At 40.4% G+C, this 23,412-nt stretch overlaps 2 protein-coding genes across 4 annotated transcripts in view; one reads left to right on the top strand and one right to left on the bottom strand.

Annotated features, from left to right (window-relative positions):
• The window catches only part of Hipk (Homeodomain interacting protein kinase), a 146,904-nt gene extending 142,669 nt beyond the window's left edge, over positions 1-4,235 (bottom strand). For all 3 annotated transcript variants that reach the window (XM_034980662.2, XM_069506183.1, XM_069506184.1), the window contains exon 1: positions 3,903-4,235. The gene's annotated coding sequence lies outside the window, so the exon portion shown is untranslated. The remainder of the gene's footprint in view (positions 1-3,902) is intronic.
• A 1,632-nt stretch (positions 4,236-5,867) lies between these two features.
• On the top strand, positions 5,868-23,387 carry LOC117992729 (uncharacterized). The gene is made up of 16 exons (XM_069506319.1): positions 5,868-6,203; positions 9,573-9,757; positions 10,152-10,327; positions 10,861-11,383; positions 11,705-11,852; positions 14,724-14,871; positions 15,638-15,746; positions 16,191-16,270; positions 16,365-16,462; positions 16,974-17,100; positions 17,578-17,807; positions 18,320-18,514; positions 18,686-18,709; positions 19,978-20,068; positions 20,693-20,804; positions 21,711-23,387. Exons 1-16 carry the CDS (start codon positions 6,116-6,118, stop codon positions 21,852-21,854), a joined length of 2,478 nt encoding a protein of 825 aa, XP_069362420.1. The 5' UTR covers positions 5,868-6,115; the 3' UTR covers positions 21,855-23,387.
• Positions 23,388-23,412: the final 25 nt, after the last annotated feature.

Genomic DNA, 23,412 nt, shown 5'->3' with positions numbered 1-23,412 from the left:
AATCTATAAATTTGTAGACATACAACATATTAACAAGACATTTCTTATACATAGTTGGACATTTCTAAAAGAACTGTATACAATTATGACCCGTTGAACGATACCCCTAGTCTAGTATTATCATTTCGCTCATCTGACTTTCTAAACCAAATTGCGTAGGTGACCTGTGGCACCATAATGAACGCTGGAATAGGTAGTTTAGATAGAGCAAGATATGATTTAACCTCTCTGACATCATAAAAGAAAGTAGATTTTGAAACAACTAGGTACAGCACGCGTCAGAAAGTAATGTACATCGGCCTTTAGAATGACATTTCGGCATTGGCTCTGTCACTCATACCTAATCTATGTATGTGACGTTTTGTCGGTCTCAACGACAGAGACAATGCTCTACAAATCTGCTATCTCTTTCTAAAGGTCGATGCTTTCTGCCGCGAACTGTAAACGTTTATATGGTGACTAACTAGTAGTTACCAAGTGGTTTAATAACCAGCCTATTGATTCGCTAACTCAGTGTCTAATACTGAATGGTAGCCACCGAACTCATTTGACATTTATTTTTAACCCATAGAAGGTTTTCTACGAAAAAATATTTTACTTAAGTAACATCCCCCAGTGAAGCAGCAATGTAGAACTAACCAATGTTAGCGAATCACTACATCATCATGATCAACCCATTGCCAACTACTGAGTACGGGTCTCTTAGATTGAGAGCACATACCTTACATTACATATGGAGAATAATCAGGCATGCAGGTTTCCTCACGATGTTTTCCTTCACCGCTAAAGCAAGTGATATTTAATTGCATAAAACGCACATAACTCCAAAAAGTTACGAGCCACGAGGTGTGAGAACGCGATTAATGATAATAATATTTTATTAATTTTACGAATATATATAAGTCACGATTCTTAATACATATTGTAAGCTCGTTTCTCGTTCTACCGGTATCGTTGGCAGGGTCATGTGTTGGTAAGCGCAGCTCAAACCGAGGAGGTCGCGCTAAATCGAGCCTCGGTCGTGAAATGTCGCGCACCGTTACCCGGCGTCGATGCCGTGAGTGCCGTAGCGACTAGCGGCCCATTGTGTTCACGCAATGCGAAAAACCTAAAGGCCTGAAATGAACAGATACATCAGCATGGCAGAATGACATACTGCACGCATAAATAATTATTAAAGTCACACAAGGCAGTCTAAGGATAGCTAAAGGTGCTACAATCTCAATTGTAATTGGCTGAATTTATGGTATTGTTACCGCATCAATTCATTTTAGCCAATCGTGAGAGAGTGTCAACCAATCGGTAGGGCGATTGTCTAAAACCTGCATCAATCATTATTACAATCTCAATTGTTTTGATTGGCTGAATTTGTGCGATTATTGTTGCAACAATGCATTGTAGCCAATAGTGAGCGAGCGTTAACCAATCAGAGATGATTGCGATCGTGACATTGTAGCTGTCATTCTCCCGCAATCGCGCAGCTGGTCTAAGTAAGTCCGGCTGTGTAAGGCCAGCCTCAGCGTGGTTGCGATAGTCACACTGTAGCTATTGAACCTTAGTGGTTTTTCGTTGTCTACTTGCTAAAGATTTAGATTTGGCATACAGATAGCAATTGTGACCGTAGGCATTCGTTAAGAAAGGATTTTTGCAAATTCAACCCCTAAGGTGGTGAAATAGGGGTTTGAAATTTGTGTAGTTCACGTGGACGAAGTCGCGAGTATAAGCTAGTTATAAATTTAAAAAAAATCCTAGTACTAGGCCTCCGCTGTACGTCCCTCTCTATCGGTATCACGTGAATCGCAGTAGGTAGAGAGTTGAAATTTTGACAGAATGTGTATTTCTATTGCCGCTATAGCAACAAATAATAAAGATTTAAAAATGCCTGCCACGAAAAAAAAAATCTTGTATGGAAGTACAGAAAGTCAGAACAGAACCCTTTTTATGCGAGTCCAATTCCAACTTGATTGATGTTTTTTTTCCACAAATCAAGACAACTGTGTCAGAATAACATCAGATGACAGTTTATAATGTGCCGTCTGAGGCACAGTGGAAAGTAAATGCCTGCAGGCATTGACTTAAATATTAGGTACTTCGTATGGACAGGGCTATTGAACAAACAAAATGGCACCGACTCAGTGGTGCTTTAGCACTAATGCAACCTCAGTGACGTCTGGATTTCAAACGGGTCGTTCATTCGTATCTAAGAGGTGGCGCTGATTTATTTGGTTCCAAAACAGTGAAAAATTTTGTTCGCTTGGGCATATCTTGTCATTCATATTGATGCCTGCAGGCAATAAACCAATCGATTCGCTTTCTCGTTTCGAACACCCACTCCTAGAATATGAAATAATGTCCTTCTGGCTTGGGACCTTCCAAAGAAGTGTAAGTAAGAACTTTGAGAGCATATTTCCGAAAAGGAGCAATCCTAGATCTTGGGGGACATGATATGAAGCTACAATATCAATTGCCATCGTCAAATCCATTAAAACACTTTCTGACCAATAGAGTTGTTCACAAATGGAATAAATTGCCTAAGGATGTGGTTATGTCAAGTTCAGCTATTAACCAGTTCAAAAATAGATTGGACAAACATTTGGAACACTCGAAGCACTTCTGATATAGCAGCGAATGCTGCTTAATATTGTTATAATAATAGTTCTTTTCCGGGCTGCAGTGCTGTCTAAGGTGAGCACATTTGGTGTGATTGCTTGATACATTTGGATTGATTGTCATGTGCATTATTATTATTATATACTAGACGATGCCCGCGATTACGTCAACCTGGATTTAGGTTTTTAAAAATCCAGTGGGAACTCTTCGATTTTCTGGGATAAAAAGTAGCCTATGTCCTTCCCTGGGATGCAAGCTACTTCTGTGCCAAATTTCATCCAAATCGGTTGAACAGATGGGCCGTGAAAGGCTAGCAGACTGACAGACAGCCAGACAGACACACTTTCGCATTTATAATATTAGTATGGAATATAGATTTCAAAAATAATATATTTAAGTCAAGGGGATTATACCTAGTCAGTGAAAAAAGATGATAAATTCAATGGTTGTAAGAGGTGTGATGACAATAATAATTAAAGGTCAAATAGTTTTACATTTTATAGTGAAAAAGTGACGTTCACCGTTCTTGTTGAATTTTCATCTGCTATCTGAATTCTGAACATAGATTAATTATTATTGGTCTCGTTATCTGAAGTTTTTATGCTTTAAAGTGGGTTGGTTATAGATTATTTAAAGTATTTTTCAAGAGTCAATAGAGAAAATAAAAAACTATATATTATATATATTATAATACTTTAAAATATGCTCAAGGATTCATTATTTAAGTAAGTAAGTATATATCTGTATGCTATTGGAAGGATATTAGAATTATTATTTATGTTTAATTAATTCTAGGTAAGATTTATTATTTTGTAGGACTCTGAACTTATTATTCATTTTATGTAGAGAATTACTCAAGTTCTCTTTTCTAGTTCTAAATTTTGTTGTTGCGACAACACTGCATACTATTATGATATTTTAGTCACGAAAAATAAAATTGTGAGAAAATCTTATAGGATTTATCAAAACAAAGTATGGTTATAATTTGTACCAACCAAATAGTAAACATATGATTCGCCGCATGACAAATAGAAACATACGTCAGCAAACGTAAATAATCTAGATTTCGAGGTAAAATCTCAACAAAAATAACGCAAGAATCATTCCACAATTCCTCAACGTAGCAAACGGCTTCAATGTTATTAGAAATCACACGTATTGACTGCGAGTGAACGGTATGCTATGATATCGCCTCCATAGAAAGCATTATAAACGACGCTACGATTCGGTGGGAACCAGTTATTTTCCACTGGACTTTCGCACCCAAAACTGTAACTAAGAACATTCCTTACCTTTCAAAGATAAACTTCTGTCTGTATGATCCCACTATCATGCTGGAGAAGCAAACGAAAGCGGACAAAGGGTCCTTCAAAACACAGCCATTTTGAAACCGACCATACAAAATGTTACGTGTTCCACAATTACCGTACAAATTGTTAATCGAAATTCAGAAGTAAAATCATCCGTTCGCACTCATTTTGGTTTTGCAGCACAGTAAAAACTTACACTAACATTTCACACACTTTTATGTACGATTTCACTTCATACTTTTGCACACACCCGTACACGTCGTAAAGTCCGTCGAACGAAAGCGACGAACTCACACGAATGGCGCTGGCTGCAAGTCGCGAATGGCGGAACGACGGAAAAATAATGGCTGTGTTGCCAGAAAAGTTTTAATAATTTCTACTATGTTTCATATTATTTATAAGATTCTATAGTAATTAGTAGGTACGTCAACTAATTTGAAAATTAGTTGACTTTCAAATTAGTTGACGTACGACGACGTAGATTTTTTTGAATTTGAAAAATTTAAATATTTTTAGAGTTAAATTTTTTGCATATGACTGCTTTCATAAATTTAGATCACATGCGGATGCGGCTAACAGCCGCGACTAATAGGTACGATACCCAGTCGCATAGCTAGTGGTATCCCATAAACTGGAAGCCACAGACTGGAAGATAGCTAGGCTCTCTGACGCCCAGTGGCGTAACTACAAATCAAAGGCTCGAGGCAAGTTAAGTTAGCCCACTTCCTTCTTATACTGCACTTACCACCAGGTGAGATCGCAGTCAAGGGCTAACTAGTATCGAAACAAGAAAAAACTTAGAAATTGATAAAGCGCGAGCGGAGCGAGTGCAAAATTATCACAATATTGCTCATTGGAGGCGTATATTTGTTTCCTTTTCGGCATCTCCCGAAATCAAATGTAGGTATTCGCAATTTGATAAACGAGCACGAATTTTTCTTTCGGTCTCCGGCCCTAGAGGGTCGTGGGGCCCCTTAGTCCGTGGGCCCGTGGCCTTTTGCCATGTTACCACCCTATTGTAACGCCACTGCTCATGATAAACCAGAGATGTTAGTATTATTAAGTTTATCAGTACATACAAGGAATATTGTAAAATAGTAAAAGTGTGCCTTATAACTATTTAGTTTTTACTCATAAAATTTCCTTATATTTTTAAATCTATTAGTTGCATTAACTGTGATCAATAATGCATGTCTGTAACGCCAGTGACGTATTATGTTCTTATTCTTCTTTTGTTTCAATGGCTTATCTTAGTGCCAAATCAGCATATTGCACAATCTTAAGTCATTTCAAAGAGGCGCAAAGGAGATTGACCAGTAAAAATGTGCCATTGTTTTGGTGGTTTCATGACTTGTGGTGTATTCAACACAATAATAAACTATAAAAACGGATTGTTTCTATTTTGTGAACCCATAATCAAATTAGTTGTTCCTACTTCCAACTTTTTACTGTTTAGTTATTGAGAGTCGATGAACGGGGTTTTAGTACAATCATTTTAAAACCTTTAAAATTATATGTATTATATCGTATTATATAATATTGTAATTTTAATTTCTAAATCTCAGATAATTACGGCCTAATTAGTAGAAAATTATAATGTATGGCAACATTATTAACCAGAGACAATTTTTATTCTTATTTGCCTTGGTTCCTTTAATCTATAAAAAGTATAAAAATGTTTTTTTATCAAATTAATAATATTATTTATCCATTAACATCATGGCTGTGTCATCAATGAATATGAGATGAATATTGATCATCCCATGAAAACAGTAATTTTTATTGAGAAGCGCATCGTAGAAAAAACAGCATTGTCTATGAATGTGTACCTAGCGTTTAGGTAGCACGTCTCTGCCTAGCGCACACTGGTAGCGCGCGTGATTCAACTTTGTTGCTTAGCAACGCGGTAACAATTCAAAAAAGCACAGTAGCATTCACAGAGTACTTTGTAATATAGTAGCATTCGAGAACTTAGTACAGTAGGTTGAAGTGTCGAATCGAAATTAAACTCGCGGAGTAAATTTCATATTTTCTACATTTTAATATTAACCATAAACCAAACGATTCAGTTGTGTAAAATGAAATTGAGTGTATGTAATTTAATATTATATTTGTTTAGAACATGTAATTGTTATGATAAATTAATGCAGGCATCGTGTATGTAGTGGTCTGCAAAAATTGAATCAGATAGTAAAATGGTAATGGTCTATTTCCTTTTAATAGTTATAGTTGGTACTTGTTTGTCAACCGTGGAAGGAAACGAATACGAAGATGAAGAAAAGAGTAAGTTTGTGACATAATTTCTATTTAATATAAGTAAGTTTGTAACTTTGAATTTAATCTTAAAAAAGCTGGAGCCTGATTAAAAGTAAATTTACAAAATAATATTTTATGCTACTTTGAAAATTGGAATCAATGAAATTTTAACGTGTACCTACCTATAGAATTAAATAAAAAAATTACTCGCTTCGGAAAAAAGTTCGATTAGGTCCAAGTTAATGGTTGACTGGGATCTTTATCGATTCGATTGATTAGAGGTACTGTATGCGACAGGTCGAGATGGCCATCAGGGCGGGAACGCCCTGTACACCCGCACATCCCCCGCGCAAGCCCAATGCGGGCGAGCGCGGGCGACGTGCGGGCGTCTCCTTGCCTCATACCCCAACTGCCATCTCATTTTTGACACGCGCAGGTTAAAAACCGGAATGCTAAAATTTCGCCCAGAGGTTCCCTTTATAATGTAGACAAGGAATAAGGCTGGATTTTTCAAAATTTTCACGGGAGCGAAGCCGCGGGCGGCTACTATATCTATATAATATATTTTCGCAAAATCTGACATGTCGGGAATCAAATCCAGGATATCTCACTAAAAAGACAACACCAGCCTTTGTCCGCATAAAGACCGATTCTCAATTCTCATAAAGACAGATTCTCAGAGAGATGGATTCTTAAAATGACAAAAAGCAGTAGGTATATAAGTCCCGCAAATTGCTATTGCGCTGGAACCATGTCTCATTAACATCGAAATGACGTAATTTTGACGTCAGCTGAAATAAAAATATACCATCAGCTGGAAACTTCAGTCTATGCTGACGTCACTAAAATGGCGGCCATGCGCATTAGCAATTTGCGGGACTTATACCATTCACGTAATTCACCTCCCCTAAGTATATTTTTCTGTGGTCACCTCCGTGCCAGAAGAAAAATATTTTGTACAGAACCTAACCATACGTTTAAAACCCTTCCAAAAAAAAAGTAACTTGAAATCTCCCGTCTTGGTTGGCTGCGCGTGCGGCGATCCGTCGTCATCCATCCGCTCGTTGACAAAAGGTTGCGAGTACCCGCATGTAACCGCCGAATTACACCTTTTATATGGATGTTTATTCGATTGTACCAGACCCGGTTATGGGCAGGATGTAACCTACAAACCCACCTTTTAGGTAATATCAGCCTCAATAAAATTGACCACCACTTAGGTTTTTCTTTTTACTAATTCTTTTTTTAGTGGCACCCTCCTTTACCTGCCACAGAACGTGTGCGGGGCGTCCCCCCACCTCATGCCCCGATTACCGTCTCGACCTATCGTGTACGGTACACTATTTTTTATTTGAAAACTCGAAATCAGATTTTAAGCTGTAGTTACCCCGTTCTTATATCTAAGTATCGTTGCCTTACTGCAACAGGATTCCAGGAGGAGCCTCTAATAAATAAATCGACGTAATAAACCTTGTATTGGGAAATGCGTTTTCTTTTTATGAAAACCGTAGTGGATGGTACGGGGTGGTTCCAAAGTAACCTCCCTTCAATTGTGGCATAATTTAAAAGAGGTTAACGTAACGTAATTTTAAAGATTGTAGCTACGTTAACCTCTTTTAAATAAGCACAAACGTACTTGTTGTAAATAATAAAGGTAGTTTGTAAGCAAGCTTTCTGATTTTCAAAAATTCCATTCCAGCGTAACCGGTGCGGCGGGTCTGCTAGAACCTAGATAATTTATACAATACTAGCTGATGCCCGCGACTTCGTCCGCGTGGAATTTAGTTTTTTAGAAATCCTGTGCGAACTCTTTGATTTTCCTGAATAAAAAGTAGCCTATGTCAATGTCACTCTCCAGGTATTTATCTATATACCCATGCAAAAAATCACGTCAATCCGTTGCACCGTTGCGATGTGATTGAAGGACAAACCAACAAACAAACAAACTTTTGCATTTATAATAAGGGTACTGATTAGTCTACCTATCTACTTACTTATTACTTAATTAAAACTGCCACTTAGGCCTCCTATTTAGAGGATCCTGCATTTCAACTCATCGCAGGAACACTTCTGAGCACGGGTCTCCTCTCAGAATGAGAAGGGTTTCGCCATAAACCACCACGCTGCACTGGCTAAGTGCGGAATGGTAGACTTCACACACCTTTGAGAACATTATGGAGAACTCTCAGGAAAGCAGGTTTCCTCGGATTGATTGCTAAAAAGGCACATAACTCCGAAATGTTAGAACTACCTATGTGTTTTTTTATTCAGATATACAAGTTAGCCCTTGATTCCAATCTCACAGTGGTAAGTGATTATTCAATCTAAGATTAAGATTTGTTAAACCCACACTCCTTTGGTTTCTACAGCATCGTATCGGAACGCTAAATCGCTTGGCGGCATGGCTTTTACCGGTAGGGTGGTAACTAGCCACGGCCGAAGCCGCCCACCAGACAAGACCAGAAATTTAGAAATGATAAAATTCCAAATCCCTGCCGGGAATCGAACCCGGGACCTTCCACTAATAAGACCACAGCGCTTACCACTGCGCCAGGGAGGTCGTCGCCCGGGGTCGATACCCGTACGGGCGTATGCCGTATACCCTCAATAGGAGGCTGAAGCCTTACACTAGACAGTCACGGGTTATAAATAGCCTGAGTTCCGCTTAATTCTATAACTTGGTCGTCAAGGTATCCAAAGTTGCAGTATTCAGCCGGGCCAATAAACTGTGAGCCCCATTATTCGGGAGATCACGCGATTGCTTCGTGTTTGCCATCTTGTCGTTTCCTTAACGTAATTCCCTTTTCCTATCCCCCTGTATATTTAACAATTTGCTATAGAGCAGTTAACTACATTGTCCCTTACCCTGGATAATATACAAACTTCGACAATCATGTTATAAAGGGATAATAAGTATATCCCTACTTATCTATCTCCATAGTTTAAGTATATCTTATGCAAAATCGTAAGTAGCAGAGGTATAGTCAGGAAATATCCAGCCAACTAGTGAGTCAGATTCGCCCAACGAAGGTTACTTAGCTTAGAAAGAACATCCCCTGTCCGGTGTCCCATACCCTTCGCCAGAGGGATTCTTTTGGTTGAGGTTTAGCAATGGGCGTTCCCCTCTAGACTTGTGGCTTCCACTGTCCACCCCAGCAGCTTCTGACAAACAGTGATAACTGTGCATTTCTTGAAGAATTTTTTCTTTGCAGTATACCAGTTGGTATCCCCTGATCAACATACCCGTACCCCTCACCTGGATGATTTCTTGTGAACGGGGTCTGGTGACAGGCCTGTCCCTCCAGATTTGTCGCTTTTACTGCCTACCTTTTTTTGTACAAACTACCTACAAAGTACTGGTGATTGCGTATTTCCTGAAGATATTTTTCTTTGCAGTGTACCAGTTGGTATCCCCTGATCAACATACCCGTACCCCTCGCCTGGAGGATTTCTTCTGGACGGGGTCTGGTGACGGGCCTCCCCCACCAGACTTGTCGCTTCCACTGCCCACCCCAACAGCCCCGGTTGTACGAACTACCACAGTACTGGCGACTGTTTATTTGGATTCATATTCGCCACAGGTAAGTACAAAAATCTTGAATACTTACTACAATTTTCATGTAACAAGTCAACAAATGCAATGGGTGCATAGCATACGTCTAATCTTGCCTTAAGTTACCTTTAAAGTACCTAGTTAAATCAGATCTTTTACTTTTTTGCCAAACCAGCACTACTTAAAGTGTTCTACGTCTCGTAGTTTGGAGGAAAATGATGTCTTGACATATCCTAATAAACCATATTTTGACCCGGCTTTAAAAATGAAGACGTCGAAATTTTTAGGCAACTGCAATGGATGATGCATTGAACGAATACAATATGATAGAACTTTAAAACCAACTTTTAAAAACAATTCCAGTTGTGGCACAGGAAATTTATTCGCCCAATAACTACAGTATGATAATATGCCTAATCCAGGCGGTGACAGATAAGACCAGCGGGGAGTGCGTCCTCAACTGCGACGCAACACCAGACAGCTTAGAGCCAGAAATTCCAGAGGACAGGCGTTACTGGCTCTTGACCGTCATCCAAGGATCGACCCCGGATAGTCTACAGCTAAGGCTAGCGAGGTTATACCAAAAAGCCTTCTTGAGGTAGATACTACTACTTTTTACCAAATATTAGTTTAAACATTTAACTATCCAGCAGGGAGCCGCTGGATTCAAGCTGCGCAAGTCTGTGGCGTGTGGAAGTCCCTACAAGATACCTGTGTCCAGCTGTGGACGTCTATCGGTTGATGATGATGACTACCCAGCCTCTTAAATTAACAGATAGATTACATTTAAATTCCAGAAGACCTATTGTCCTATTGTACCGCCTTAGGGGTTAAACTTTCAAAAACCCTTTCTTAGCGGATGTCTTCGTCATAGTAGCTATCTGCATTCTGCATGCCAAAGTTCGGCTCGATCCGTCCTGTACTTTGAGCTGTGCGTTGATAGATCAGTTAGTCTTTCTATCAGTCAGCTTTTCGTTTTATGTATGTAGAGTGTAGACTAAACTATTTTTAAGTACCTACGCGTATAGTATAGGTACGCATTGATCTTAATAAATCAATGTAACTATGCATGTGTCATACCGAGTGTCTTATAGAAATAAATGTGTTAAATATTAATTTTATCTTTTCCAGACAACAAGAACGACATCTTGGTATAATCAAATCTCTTGATGCACCAACTCCTAGAAAGAAACACGATGTACATTCCTTTGTTATTAATAAAGATAATGAATTTAAAGACACAAGTACCAACACTGCCAAAACTCCTCAAAAACTGTACGATAACCAAACTTTAATAAGCTTAGATGATTTAGCAGTAAATACAAACATGCAAATATCTGGTAATGTAACAAGTGAAGCCAAGAATAAAAGTTATTTAGCAAACATAGAAATGTTTTCAATAGATGAAAACGAATCACCAATAGATCCGATAAAAGTAACAAAGCTAAATGAAGTAGAAACTTGGATACTAGTTACTCCGACTGTTGTGGTTCATAAGAGGGATGTGGAGGAAGTCATTGAGAATAATAAAGAAGATCTTATAGATCTACCGTTAGAAGAAGAGGCGAATAATGATACTGTGTTGTTTAAGAGAGAAATCATCAAACCTGAGCAACAACCTCCTGTTCAAGTTCATATACAGAATATAACTGAGGTAATGTTTTTAAATAATTTTATAATTTTGTAAACTTAAACTCATGTAAATGGTCTCTTGATAAGCCCAATTCCTTATATTGATGATAACCAAACTGTAAACTTTTCAATTCAAGTTAAAGAAAAGAGCAAAATCGCTAAAAATACACCAGAATTACTTAAATAGGCATCTATTTTTACTTTTAAAGCAGATGATACTAAGTGTGACAGTAACGCCAGAAGAAAATTGCTATTTAGGATCAAGATTCTAGGTTCGAGATAAATTTTTTGCGGAGCACAAATACAATTGCTTAAAAGATTCTTATTAAACTCATATTTTCAGTCAACAGAAGGCATCGTACAAATAGTATATGTAGTACTAGTAGGTGGTAGAGCTGTACCAGCGGCGGTTGCAGCGAGAGACATGCGTCTGGTGAGAGATGCTGAGGTTGCTAAGGAACTAGGCGCCGTGGTCACTACTAAAGCTGAGCGTGAGTGTAACATTAATAATAAATATGTTAATACTTTAGAAGTATATCATTTAATCGTAGGAAATGATACGGTAGAAGCATTGACTTATTATATTAGCATATCACTGGGTAAAAGCTTTGAAGTTGACTAACGCTAACACAGAACAGAAACCTTGAAAATGGTAGACTCTGACTCCAAATCTGCCATTACTAATTGAATCTTCAAAAGGTATAATATATGCTCTAGGCAGCGTAAGTATTTTGATAAATAAACACGATAATCCAAATTTAGTATTGAGCTTGTCTTAGATTTAGTAGCGGTTGATATTTGATTGTAAGCTAAAAGTTTTTGTAGAATAATGTCATTAAGGCGCTACTGAGCGACATTACCAGACTATGTAATTTCATGTTATCTGGCGAGGTAAATTCATCCTTTCTACCATTCCTTTATGGCGCGAGGCTTTGTGCTTTCAATAAGAAAGATGGTGGCATCCGTCCCATCGCTGTTGGCTGTACTTTTCGCCGTTTGGCGTCAAAATTAGCGTGTAGTCACATAGTCTCTACCCTAAAGGATAAATTCCAACCTATTCAAGTTGGATTCGGCAGTAAAGGAGGTTGTGAAGCAGCAGTTCATTCGGCTCGTACTTTCTTAACGAATGGCGAGGTTGAGGTACTGCTGAAAGTAGATGTAAAGAATGCTTTTAATTCTTTGGACAGGGCAACTTTGCTGACAGAAGTCTCAACGCAACTTCCTGAAATTTACCCATATGTTTGGCAATGTTACAGCTCTGCTTCTAAATTATTCTTTGGAGATAGCGATATTAAGTCTTCTGTAGGCGTTCAGCAGGGGGATCCTTTAGGTCCGGCCCTGTTCAGCTTAGGGATCCATAACCATATCTCAAATTTAACATCTAAATTTAACATATGGTATCTTGATGATGGAACCATTGGGGGCAACGTGGATGACGTTCTAAAAGATCTTAATCATATTAAGCAACAGTTTGGGAAAATTGGTTTAGAACTTAATTTTTCGAAATGCGAATTGTTTTTTACAGAAAAACTGTCGCAAGAAAGAATTCTATTGGCCTCTGAATTATTCAATGAAATTTCACCTAATATTAAAATACTTGATAAACGTTCACTTTGCCTTCTCGGTGCTCCTCTTTATAATGAATCCATACAACCACTCTTGGATCAAAAAGTCAGAACATTTTCGGCTAATACCGACAAATTGGGCACTCTAAATTCTCACATTGCATTTTCGATCCTAAAATATTGCCTTTTTGTACCTAAATTAATTTACATTCTCCGCGCGAGCCCAATTTGGAAATTTCATGGACTACTCGATAACATGGATGCCACCCTTAAAAGTACACTAGAACAAATTCTAAATTTAACTTTTGATGAGCACTCCTGGAACCAAGCAACTTTACCGGTCAAGTACGGTGGCATCGGCGTGAGGAAAATTTCCAGTGTAGCTCTTCCGGCTTTTCTGTCCTCTGTGCATAGTATAAAAGAGCTTAGCTCTCAAATTCTCAAATCCAATTCATCATTGACCTATGCCGCAGAGGCCCTAGAGAGTTGGAAGGTCAGATGTCCCAATGTCGACATCCCGAAGGAACGTACTACACAAAAACTTTGGGATTTGCCATTGGTTCAACTGACACATACGAATTTGGTTCAAAATCTTACAAGTGACAGAGATCGTGCCAGGCTTCTAGCATTATCCGAAAAGGAATCTGGGTATTGGCTGCATGCCTTGCCATCAAAAAATCTCGGCACACTTTTAGATAACGAAAGTTTTCGTGTGGCTCTAGGTCTCAGATTGGGAACACCACTGTGCCATCAGCACAGATGTCCGTGTGGAAAAGAGGTTGATAAATTTGGAATCCACGGACTCTCTTGCCAAAGGAGCTCCGGTAGGCTGTTTAGGCATGGCTCTCTTAACGATACAATTAAAAGAGCTCTTGCCACCATAAATATTCCTGCGCTCATTGAGCCGGCAGGGATTAGTCGGGATGATGGCAAGAGACCTGATGGATTGACGCTGGTTCCCTGGGAACGGGGACGGGCGCTAATGTGGGACGCAACTTGCGTTGACACATTGGCCCCGTGTCATATCAGGAAGACAGCATCAAGACCGGGAGCCGCAGCAGAAACAGCTGAAAACGGCAAGCGGCGCAAGTATGCCTCTCTTATAGAGAGTTACATTTTTGTGCCGTTTGCCGTGGAGACCCTGGGGCCATGGAGTCTTAGTGCTAAAAATTTTTTACGAGACATTTCACCGCGATTAATAGCCTCAACTGGTGACAGAAGGGCTGGCTCATTTTTTGCGCAGCGGATCAGCCTGGCTGTCCAGCGCGGAAATGCAGCCAGTATTCTTGGCACCATTCCACGCGGTCATGATTTATATAGTAATTAGATAAGGCTAGCCATTGAAATTGACTAGCTAGAAAATACACCTGTTGATGTAGACATGAAAAGTGTACTTATAAAAACATAATTAATAGAGATAGAAAGAAACTAACGATAGTAAGAAAATGTTAAATTAATTTCGTATTTTTATTTTACGTGAACAGTTGACGAAGAGTTCAAACAATGCAAATGTTTATAATAGCAGCTATGCAAGACAATACCTACAGACATAAAAAAATGACAAATGCCTACATAGTTTCAATTCTATTGCAAAAACTGTACGTAAAATATGCAAATAGCTGAAATGTAAACAGAAAATTTTACAATCTTGAAGTTTAATATCAAACGGTATGATGTTAGTGAAGAAGAAATGTAGCAAATTAAGAATTTTGATAATGATTATAATACTAAGTATTCAAACTAGATAGGAAATCCCATTCAATAACCCGGTGACTAATAAAGAGCAACCATTGCCAGCAGCGTACTTGAAAGCGGCCGAAGGGCTGGAAGGCGAAGCAGGGACTACTGGCGTGCATGGCACTGAGCTGTGGGCCTTGGCAGTGGGATCCACTGTTGCTATACTGGTGCTGTTGGTTCTACTGGTTCTGCTGTGTTTTGCTCACAGGTAATCAAGATACAATATGATATCCGCAATTTTAGAATCAGCAACTACCCTCCTGACATTATCTTAATGAGTAGGCTCTAATTACTTATTATCCACAGTTTTACAGATTTTTTACGGTTGGTTTTGTAGAGTAAGAAAATTCATGAATAATGACAAAAATTTGTTTACTTTTTTTTTATTCACACGCTTGAGCACAATCACACCAGGTGGAAGGTGATGATTGGCCTAAAATTTATAGGACGCGTTTGCCTATTCTCTTTTGTTTTAAAGATACCCGATTGTGATTGGTATGAAATACAGACGGCGGAAGAGTATTCCAAACCTTAGCCATGACCCATGCGAATGTGGAATGATATTATACTGTCGACAACATAAAGATGGAAACTCGCCTGGTATCTTCGTCTTTACTGTTTAAAGTTCTTTTAATATTTTCTTGATTGAGTACATTTTTAGACATACCAATTGAATCTTTCGGAAGCCATTCGGTTTACTGATTTTACTCTTAGTTAAACTATTCTTTTTATCATCATCATCATCATCATCATCAACCGATAGACGTCCACTGCTGGACAAAGGTCTCTTGTAGGGACTTTCACACGCCACAGTCTTGCGCCGCCTGTCCACCTAGTGATCTTCCAACGCTGCGTCTTCCGGTGCGAGGTCGCCATCCCAGCACCTCGAGACCCCAACGTCTATCGGTCTTACGAACTATGTGCCCTGCCCATTGCTGCTTCAGCTTCGCAACCCGTAACTAATCCTTTGGCAGAAAGAAGAACATAAAATCAGCGGCCTCCTTACGCGCGTACAGAAACGAGCTGATGAGGGAAGCGGAGCGCAAGCAGATGAAACAAGTCAACGACGACAAGGACTCCAAGGTTTCCTAACTTTCATTTTTGTACCTATTTCTCAAGTAAATTGTAATAAATTAAGTACCTACCTTGATAAGTTAGTAAGTTAGGAAATCTGTGAATTGTTAGTTGTAAGTTAACCTTTTTTTCTTTTTGTTTGTTACAAACTATTTGTACAAGTTTTGTTCTTGTTTAGTTTGTTTTGATAAGTGTGTTTGTTGCGCTGTAGTTATTGTACCACCTAAACGCATGCCACGTCCACATCTAGTAGACACAATTAACAACTAATATTTATGTATATCTATTAACTTGTTATCATACAATAATTGTAGTCAGTTTTGTGGACTCATAAAAAAAAAAAAAAAAAAAAAATAGAACTGTAGTTTTATCCTCCAGTTCTTACTCAGTGTAAAAATTTATTAGATTAAGAAAATCCATCTAATAAAGATGGCGATGAATATTTTCTTTCAGTTGATTAGTGTGGTTTCTCCAAGTAGAACGAGACCGAGCAGTGTTTTGCTGCCAATATACAGAACTGGCAGTGCTTCAGGGTATGTCTATTCGTATATATTAGTTTGGTCAACTCATAACACAGGAGAATGTTCGTTCGTTTTCATTAAAATAAAATTGTGGAATGGATTTCAGTTCTTCCAGCACTTCGTCCGGTGTGTCGGAAGTAGCAGCCGCTCTTCGGAGACGACAGAAGAAACCACATGCTCTGAGGATGCCACAGAAAAAACGAGGTGTCAATGCACTAAATGCCTTTTTTAGTTTTTTTACCAGGTCAAAAAAATATTCTTTGCTGAAGTTTACCATAACAGCGCACGCACTCACGAATCACGATCAGAATCCGTGAAAATACGGATATAAAACATATTTACGACATATGTCATAAGCTACCATACAAAACAAAAAGGAACGTATTTTCACGGACTCGGATCGGATGAGTGCGTAATCGCCCCGTTGCTAAAGACTACACTGATTCTTCCACTAGTCTAAAGGACCAAAACCTATCTAGAAGCATTTGATTTTTGTATGACTTTCCTACCTTATAAAAGCAAAGTACTTAGTCATAATAAACTATGGTGGGTCGGATACCATACATTTTGAAATCGCCCCATGGACCTTGGTTTGAAGACCGCTGCAGTACCTATATCATTGATTAAATACATTAAAAAAAATTCTGAAATTTAACTTTTACGTCGTTTACTTTTTTCCTTAGAGGTAATGAGTTAATCTTTATTTGGTTGACAGTGGGAACAACAGACAGCCTGCTAGAAGCAGCTGGTTTGGACAGTTCGGACAGCGGACAACTGTCTCCTTCCGTATCAGCTACACCAACCTCATACCTCTCTATGCCTTCCGTTAATGCTTTTCCGAGGTAAGTACGTTCATTTGCTCCTATTCCATAGTATTCCCTACTTATATCCTCATATACTTGGTATGAGAAACTACAATTAAAAAGTTTAAAAAACTAAAATTAAAATGCCGTAAGACGTCATGGGACATCCGATAGAAGCGAAGCTTCCAGCTTTCAGGTAGGTCTTATAGCAGACATAAGGGGAAAAATCTAAAAATCGTGAATTTGTGGTTACATCACACATAAAATTAAATTGTGGTTATGAACTAATAGTTAATTGGTATTTTCAATTTTCAAAATAAGCTAACTATATCAAGTGGGGTATCATATGAAAGGGCTTCACTTGTGCATTCTAAAACAGATTTTTATGAATCATGGTTTTTGATTTATCGTGCAAAATGTCGAAAAAATACGACTAATACGGAACCCTCGGTGCGCGAGCCTGACTCGCACTTGGCCGGTTTTTTTTTTCAATCTATCAAATATTTGTAATTCCAGAGGCAACTTAGTAGAACCACTCTCCAAAATCCTCGAGCCGGTTTCGGTGAGGCATTTAGACATCGACTCATCACCGACCAGCCCCAAGGAAGTCAAGCCCAGGAGTGGCAAAGACGTTGTTCCGCGAAGACAAATGCCATCTCAGTTGGTACGACTTGGCAGTATAGACAAGGACCCTGGGGTGATTGGGCCCTTGGTCTGGGACCTACACTGTCAGAGGATAAAGGATGGTAAGTATACGTCCCGCGCGTGGCCACCATTTTAGTGACGTCAGCACTAGACTGAAGTTTCGAGTTGATGGTATATTTTTATTTCGGCTGACGTCAAAATGACGTCATTTTGATGTTAATGCGGGATTTTTGCGGGACTTATATAGTACGCGAGTCGCAATAGGTCGAGATAGCGATTGGGGTATGAGGCGTGGGGACGCCCCGTACACCCGTACACCCGCACGTCACCCGTGCTCGCCCGCACCGGGTTAGTGCGGGGGCTGTGCGAGGCATTCTCTCCCAGATTGTCATCTCGACCTGTCACGGACTACTTATATAGCTGAATCTTACCTAGTGCAAGGAACTTGTGACTTACTGTATAGGAATATACCAGATCTCTGGTGCTTTTGTTGAACCACTGATGATGAGTCTTCTCTGAATGTCTTGTCCCATCCCCCATGCTGCAAGGCAGCATTGGAGGTTTATTGTAGCAGATCATAACACGAAGAAATCAATTTAACTCCGTTTCCCAGCGTCAAAACCGTCAAGTCCCGCCAAGTCAGTGCCGTCATCAGCTCGCCAGCCTGGCTCGTCCCGCATGAGGCAGCGCTTCAACGAGCTGATGGATGATGCCTTCACACTGTTCGGCAGCGCGGCCTCCAGCGCTGACTCGCACCACACCTTCACTATACCCCCCCAGGAGAGTAGGGACAGTGGAGAGAAGACTGGTGAGTTGTTCTTGCTCGTCTACCTATGATGCCATCAGCTCGCCAGCCTGGTTCGTCCCGCATGAGGCAGCGCTTCGACGAGCTGATGGATGATGCCTTCACACTGTTCGGCAGCGCGGCCTCCAGCGCTGACTCGCACCACACCTTCACTATACCCCCCCAGGAGAGTAGGGACAGTGGAGAGAAGACTGGTGAGTTGTTCTTGCTCGTCTACCTATGATGCCATCAGCTCGCCAGCATGGCTCGTCCCGCATGAGGCAGCGCTTCGACGAGCTGATGGATGATGCCTTCACACTGTTCGGCAGCGCGGCCTCCAGCGCTGACTCGCACCACACCTTCACTATACCCCCCCAGGAGAGTAGGGACAGTGGAGAGAAGACTGGTGAGTTGTTCTTGCTCGTCTACCTATGATGCCATCAGCTCGCCAGCATGGCTCGTCCCGCATGAGGCAGCGCTTCGACGAGCTGATGGATGATGCCTTCACACTGTTCGGCAGCGCGGCCTCCAGCGCTGACTCGCACCACACCTTCACTATACCCCCCCAGGAGAGTAGGGACAGTGGAGAGAAGACTGGTGAGTTGTTCTTGCTCGTCTACCTATGATGCCATCAGCTCGCCAGCCTGGTTCGTCCCGCATGAGGCAGCGCTTCGACGAGCTGATGGATGATGCCTTCACACTGTTCGGCAGCGCGGCCTCCAGCGCTGACTCGCACCACACCTTCACTATACCCCCCCAGGAGAGTAGGGACAGTGGAGAGAAGACTGGTGAGTTGTTCTTGCTCGTCTACCTATGATGCCATCACCTCGCCAGCCTGGCTCGTCCCGCATGAGGCAGCGCTTCGACGAGCTGATGGATGATGCCTTCACACTGTTCGGCAGCGCGGCCTCCAGCGCTGACTCGCACCACACCTTCACTATACCCCCCCAGGAGAGTAGGGACAGTGGAGAGAAGACTGGTGAGTTGTTCTTGCTCGTCTACCTATGATGCCATCAGCTCGCCAGCATGGCTCGTCCCGCATGAGGCAGCGCTTCGACGAGCTGATGGATGATGCCTTCACACTGTTCGGCAGCGCGGCCTCCAGCGCTGACTCGCACCACACCTTCACTATACCCCCCCAGGAGAGTAGGGACAGTGGAGAGAAGACTGGTGAGTTGTTCTTGCTCGTCTACCTATGATGCCATCAGCTCGCCAGCATGGCTCGTCCCGCATGAGGCAGCGCTTCGACGAGCTGATGGATGATGCCTTCACACTGTTCGGCAGCGCGGCCTCCAGCGCTGACTCGCACCACACCTTCACTATACCCCCCCAGGAGAGTAGGGACAGTGGAGAGAAGACTGGTGAGTTGTTCTTGCTCGTCTTCCTGTGATGCCATTAGTTTGCTAGCCTGGTTTGTCCCGCATTAAGTCAAGTATTAGCACGAATGTATTTAGGCAATAATGTTTGGTTCCTTCTAGCAGGACCAGTGGTGACGCAAGCTCGCAACGACAACGTGCGTGTCCCCGGCTCACCGCACACCGCCCTACACATCGTCAGAGGACGATCTGCCGGACCCGGGTAAAGTACCTACAACTATCAATAAATACTAAGTATAGGTAGTTCTTGCATTTCACGAGTAGTAAAAAAATTCAGACGCGGATGTGAACTTCCGCATCCGCATCCGCGAAATATTGGCATCCGCAACAATCCTGGTATAGACTATGGCCAACTCTTCTCATGCTGAGAAGAGACCCGTTCTCAGTAGAGAGTTGATGATGATGAGATCAACATGGTCAAGATTTTTTCCGATTTTTTTTTTACCAAATTTTTTTAAGTAGAGATTCGCTTTCAAATTAGCGTTTGACTGCGAGCTAATTTAATGGTAAGTGACAACGTCGGACAAAATTGGCAATTTATCTCATATTATAAACTATAGCTGATGCCCGCGACTTCGTCCGCGTGGATTTACGTTTTTCAAAATCCCGCAGGAACTCTTTGATTTTCCGGGATAAAAAGTAGCCTATGTCACTCTCCAGGTCTTTATCTATATCCATGCAAAAAAAAATCACGTCAATCAGTTGCACCGTTGCGACGTGATTGAAGGACAAACCAACAAACCAACAAACAAACACACTTTCGCATTTATAATAAGGGTACGCTACAAATTAAGTTCAATATAATGTGACTTGTGAGGTTTTCCAGGAGAGGCAGTGCCACAACGGACAGCAGTGCGAGTAGACCCCGCACTGCGCTGCTGCGGGGCGCGGCCGAGCGGCCCCCGCCCGCCCCGGCCTGGCCCTCTGCACCTTCACATGTAAGCTACTTCGTTCATCTTCAGGAATAAAAGGAACCTAGGATCACTTCGATTGTCTGTCTGTCTAGTCAAGACCCGTCAAGAGAATCAAAACCTATAAATACGGTATACCATAGGGTATATCTACTTCCCATTGTGGAAAAAAAGTAGGATTTTTCAAAAACTGATGTTTCTAGATAAGAACACCTACTGTAAAAAGAAATGTAGGTAAGTACCTAGGTACTGTAAAAGATTTCTGGGCTCTGCATACCTCTTCATATGGTAGGTACGGATTTTCTGCATCACGTAAATAACGTCGCGATAAATAATTATAGGGATTATCGTACATATATTCAATGAATTCTTCGAAAGACATTATAAAAATCAGGTAAAATATGTGTTGTTTGATTACAAATCACTATGGCGATCAACCTTACGTTTGACAGTTGCTTCCTCGACTCGCACTCACCTCGAGTGAGGAAACTCTTTGAGTTGAGGTGAAAAGTTACGATTATGAATATAAAATCGCCTCACTGAGCTTGAGTCGAGTCGAGTAAATCATGAGGTCACGACTTAGAATATGGGTGTTACTCTTGATCGTATTTTATTGGTTTTTAGTTTTTACTTACAACTCACAAGTGTACTGAAAAGAGTTGACACATACCTATGCGACAGGTCGAAATGGCAATCGGGGGGTCCCCCCGCCTCATAGCCCGATTGCCATATCGACCTGTCGCGTACTATATGTAGGTATAATACGCGGCAGAAAATAATGTACATCGACCTTCAGAAAGAGATAGCGGTTTTGTAGAGCATTGTCTCTATCGTTGAGACCGACAAAAAATCACATAGGTATGCACTTTTAACATACCTACCTAAATAATTGTAAAGACTAATATTTAATCATTATTTTTGTATCCATTACAGCGGTATCCAGTCCCCATAGTGAACCCAGCGTTCATCACGGCGGAGGGTAGACTGGCCCCGGACGACCCTGCCTTACCGCTCATATCAGCTATCAAGAGCGAGATACAACGTGTCAGGGATGATGCTAAAAAATCAGCACATTAAAATGGGTTTAGTTCGAGATAGGATCGACTTTCATCTATCTGTTAATCAAATGATTTTTTTTTATAAATAGATCTTACCTCATTTTATCAATTCCCATCCATGGCCGAAGTCGCGGGCTTATGCACGCGACTTCGTCTACCCGATCGTCCAATTTTAAATCCCCTAGGGATTTTTTCAAAAATGCTTTCTTAGGTAGCTGATAATCATATAGCTATCTGCATGCCAAACTTTAGCAGTAGCTGTGCGATAGATCTGTCAGTCAGTTAGTTACATTTTCCTTTTATATTTATGTATATTATCGTTTTGTACTATGATTAACAAAAAATACTTTTCATAGGGTTAACCGATGGATGAAAGTAGGCTTTATGCAGGATACTACAACATAACATAAGTAGGTATACAATAAATTCAAACAAAATAAAAATCTCAAAAAATCTGAGGCTAATATTCTCATCTGCACATTTGCCACCCAAAACAATCAAAGTGGCTTGAAAAACGGTATCCTTATTTTGTCAAAGCCGTCTAATATGGAATAGTTTTTTATGAAATCATGGCATTTTACTCCCTTTTTTATAATATTGCAAAAAAATTATGTTGAATTAATCATGATCAACCCATCGCCGGCTCACTACAGAGCACGGGTCTCCTCTCAAAGTGAGAAGGGTTTGGCCATAGTCTACCACGCTGGCCATGTGCGGATTGGTAGACTTCACACACCTTTGAGAATATTATGGAGAACTCTCAGGTATGCAGGTTTCCTCACGATCCTTCACCGGTCCAGCAAGTGATATTTAATTACTTAAAACGCACATAACTCCGAAAAGTTAGAGGTGCGTGCCGGGGATCGAACCCCCGACCTCCGATAAGAAGGCGGACGTCCTAACCACTAGGCTATCACAACTGTTCCGTTGTATTTAGTAACTTATAAATGTATAATTTTGGTTAGACGCACTGCTGCTCAATACCATATTAAGTATGTACTGGCTTTCCCTGACCTCCTCGAAGGCTATTGCAATTTGTATCGTTGGTATTTTTATTTTTCTTTGTTATCAATCGTTCCAGTGTTATAATAAATACTACTTACCACTAGATTAGGTACTTTTTATATTATATACCTACAACGTTAGTTTTGGTATACGCAAAAACCGAAAAAGGTGTGGAATATTTTTACATAAAAATAAATATTTTACATGAAAAAAAATGAAAACTTACGAAGTTATAAGCTCGTTGTATTGAGTCGTCCTCGAAAACCATGAGCGGCTGTGTCAGAGTGCAATCGATTCTGTTACTAATTCTGAACAAACTACTTTCAGGTTTTGCGTATACTGAAACTAACGTTGTATATTAAATTTTGGTAGCGCTACAATTAAAATGAATAATTTTAAGTACCTAGGTATAATTAAGTAAATAGGTTTAATATTAAGTAATAATAAAATCACATGCCAACTGTGTTAAGTACTATACTATATCTGTACCTATTAGCTGTAACAAGTAAGTCTACCTGAACACTGTTTTTTTACTTTTTAAATCATGTTTTTAGAAATAAACTTTTTTATTG

Source organism: Maniola hyperantus, chromosome 22 (assembly GCF_902806685.2).
Source record: "Maniola hyperantus chromosome 22, iAphHyp1.2, whole genome shotgun sequence".
Taxonomy (NCBI): domain Eukaryota; kingdom Metazoa; phylum Arthropoda; class Insecta; order Lepidoptera; family Nymphalidae; genus Maniola; species Maniola hyperantus.
Note: the sequence above shows the minus strand (reverse complement) of the source record. Positions and strands in the feature narration are given on the sequence as shown.

Bases quoted from the DNA above. Each gene is read 5' to 3' on its own strand.
- LOC117992729 (XM_069506319.1), top strand. From the start codon at position 6,116: ATGGTAATGGTCTATTTCCTTTTAATAGTTATAGTTGGTACTTGTTTG. The intron at 11,853-14,723 runs GTGAGTGTAACA...AACCATTGCCAG, and splicing joins GGTCACTACTAAAGCTGAGC to CAGCGTACTTGAAAGCGGCC. The intron at 18,710-19,977 runs GTTGTTCTTGCT...TAGCAGGACCAG, and splicing joins AGTGGAGAGAAGACTGGTGA to TGGTGACGCAAGCTCGCAAC.